At 38.2% G+C, this 2,557-nt stretch overlaps 1 protein-coding gene across 2 annotated transcripts in view; it reads right to left on the bottom strand.

Moving 5' to 3' along the window:
• Positions 1-338: 338 nt before the first annotated feature.
• The window catches only part of Ednrb (endothelin receptor type B), a 31,861-nt gene continuing 29,642 nt past the window's right edge, over positions 339-2,557 (bottom strand). The window contains exon 8 of one of the 2 annotated variants that reach the window (XM_029554081.1): positions 339-2,109. In XM_029554081.1, the coding sequence (XP_029409941.1) occupies positions 1,975-2,109 (135 nt within the window). In that variant the 3' untranslated portion in view covers positions 339-1,974. The remainder of the gene's footprint in view (positions 2,110-2,557) is intronic. The other variant, XM_008849121.2, reaches the window with a different exon arrangement.

The raw sequence follows: 2,557 nt of genomic DNA, 5'->3' as shown, positions 1-2,557 counted from the left end.
TGTTTCTTTCTTACCACCCTTTCTTTATTTGTATGCTAAAATTTTGAATCAAACATTTTTCAAAAAGCCACTGAATGGATTTTTTTTGCAAACAGCACATGAGTAGTATTCCTACGCAGTTTTATAATTTGGCATGAATATAGCTCATGATTCTGATAAGAAGGAAAAAGTATGAGGATGTAAACAAGAAGGATATTAGGATGTGAAAATTCAGTACATGGTAATAAAACTGATCTAAAACTATAGGAGTGTAAAATATATTCATGCTGTGAAAGTGTTAGTGACCCATGGTTAATTTAAAATTGTGTCTACTCTGATGGCAAGCATCTGAAAGGTGATTGAGAAGAACTAAGCTGATGGGAACTGTGGATGACTCCCAGAAGTCTATGTGGCACTGGACTTCTTTGACCACACTGTCTTTTCGGGTTATTGAACCTTCACAGTGGATTCTGGTAGAACACAGCATTCCTAGCTTATTTTCAACATGTGGCCTGGCTTACTAAAAGAAAAAAAAAAAAAAAAAAGGAAATTCTGATATATTTTGAGACAAAGTTAAAGCTCTTGGGCCCAATTTGTTCCCAAGTCACTCTAAGAACGCTGCTCTGTGTTTTGCTGGAACAGAATCAGGACCTTTCACACTGATGTGACGGGGGTAGTGACGAACGCCAGGCTAAGAATGGGAATCTTTCCCCATGGGCTTCCTCCCACCCCACCTCATTTCCTCTCTCTTCCGTTTTCTCTTGTGCATACTTTCACACACTTCTCATCCGGAGTTAACCTAAGGCACTTTGCAGAAGGAGATTAAAAAACTAAACAAGAATGTAGTGAAGAGGGTTTTATAGCCCCCAGAGCAGTTTGGACTTTAAGTTTTAGAAAAGCACCATGTCAAGAACATCTGTCTATTGGCTGTTTACAAAAACAATATTAGCCATAAGCTTCCCAGGTAGCTATTACATTGACAAATTTGTATGACTTTAAAAATAGTGTTTTAACTATACTATTATACTAGAGACTTTTAATGACAGCATGGCTGGGAGAGGATGCTCCTTGCTTCTTTGCAATGTGGACACTGCACCAGGCAACTCACATTCTGTCCATTATGGGGTCACTGGCATCTCTCTGTCCTAAAGCAACGAACACTGGGGCCTGCCCTTCGTTAAATCATCTATGTGTAGTGCATACAGCTAAGTATTTACAAATGATGTAACTAAACAAAAGGAATTTAAAATTCAGCAATGGAAGAAGATTTGAATGAATCTTGAAAAAAGTTGTAGGTAGTATTTTCTTTCTTTCTCTGGCGTGTGTGAATGGGAAACGCAGAGGAGTCTTAGCTGGCAGCAGCTCCAGCCTTCCCATTCTTTGTGTATCATTTGTTCTTACAAGAGTGTAAAGATCATAATGATTTCCCAAAGTCTAGGCTCCATCTCGCTCATATTCCCTCCTATTCATTTAAATGTTCCTAATGACCAAAACAAAGCAACAACAACAAAAGTACACTAGCTTTCGCATTTTGCTTCCAATCACAGTCTGACCAGCGATGTGCTGCTATGCATAAAAAGTCATTTACTAAAGGGGTTTTAAATTTCAAACTGAGTGATTGAAACTTCATTTTAAAAGGTTTTTTGAAGTTTCATTTGAAAAGTTGTTTTCAGTGTCACCCTTTCCCTTTATTCAGATTCACATGATTGAACAATAATCCCTTTTAACAGAAATGCCAAGTGAGATCCTCTTTAAATGTAAGTGCTGCCTAAAATTCTAAGCGCTTTCACAAAGAGGCTTCATTCACTTTCACTGTTTTCTTACATTGTAAACTGCTCATGAAATGCCAGGTGTTAAAAGTTACACGTGTTAAAAGTAATCCCCCTTACATTTGTGCAAAGACAGTTTTCCACTTTGATTCGGCAAAGGTTTCATTTTGGTTTAATGACATCTGTCCAAAATAAGGAAAATGAGATTAGGTGAATATTTCTTCTTTCAAGACGAGCTGTATTTATTACTGGAACGGAAGTTGTCATATCCGTGATCATTAGCTTTGAACTTTAAGCAGGACTGCTTTTCCTCCAAGGACTGTTTTTCTTCAAATGACTGGCACCAACAGCATAAGCAAGACTGTACAAAACAAAGCAATGGTCACATGTTTACCTCGGTCACACTGCCACCACTGTTCCTGAGCTCTAAGGCTCTGACTTTCTGAGCAGGTCTGTGATTTCTTGGTCCCTTTCTTTTCATGCCCCCTTATTTCCCATCTTAAAAAGGACAGAACCAGCAAGATGGCTCCCTGGGTGAAAGCGCTCACTGTGCAAGCCTGAAGAACTGAGTTGGATCCCCAGAGCACAGGATGGAAGGAGAGAACAGATCCTTACAAAGCTGTCCTTCTCATACATGCTCGATGGTGTGCATTTGCAGTGGCACTTGAACACCCACACTCACATACAAACATTGTACTCACATAATAATAATAGATAAATTAAAATTTAAGAGATAAGATTATATCGATAGTATATGCTAATATTTTTTACTAAAAAGTAGAGGGAAAAAAAGCTATATGATTAACATT

The sequence above is a fragment of the Nannospalax galili genome, unplaced genomic scaffold (genome assembly GCF_000622305.1).
Source record: "Nannospalax galili isolate Female #2095 unplaced genomic scaffold, S.galili_v1.0 scaffold140, whole genome shotgun sequence".
Classification (NCBI taxonomy): Eukaryota; Metazoa; Chordata; class Mammalia; order Rodentia; family Spalacidae; genus Nannospalax; species Nannospalax galili.
Note: the sequence above shows the minus strand (reverse complement) of the source record. Positions and strands in the feature narration are given on the sequence as shown.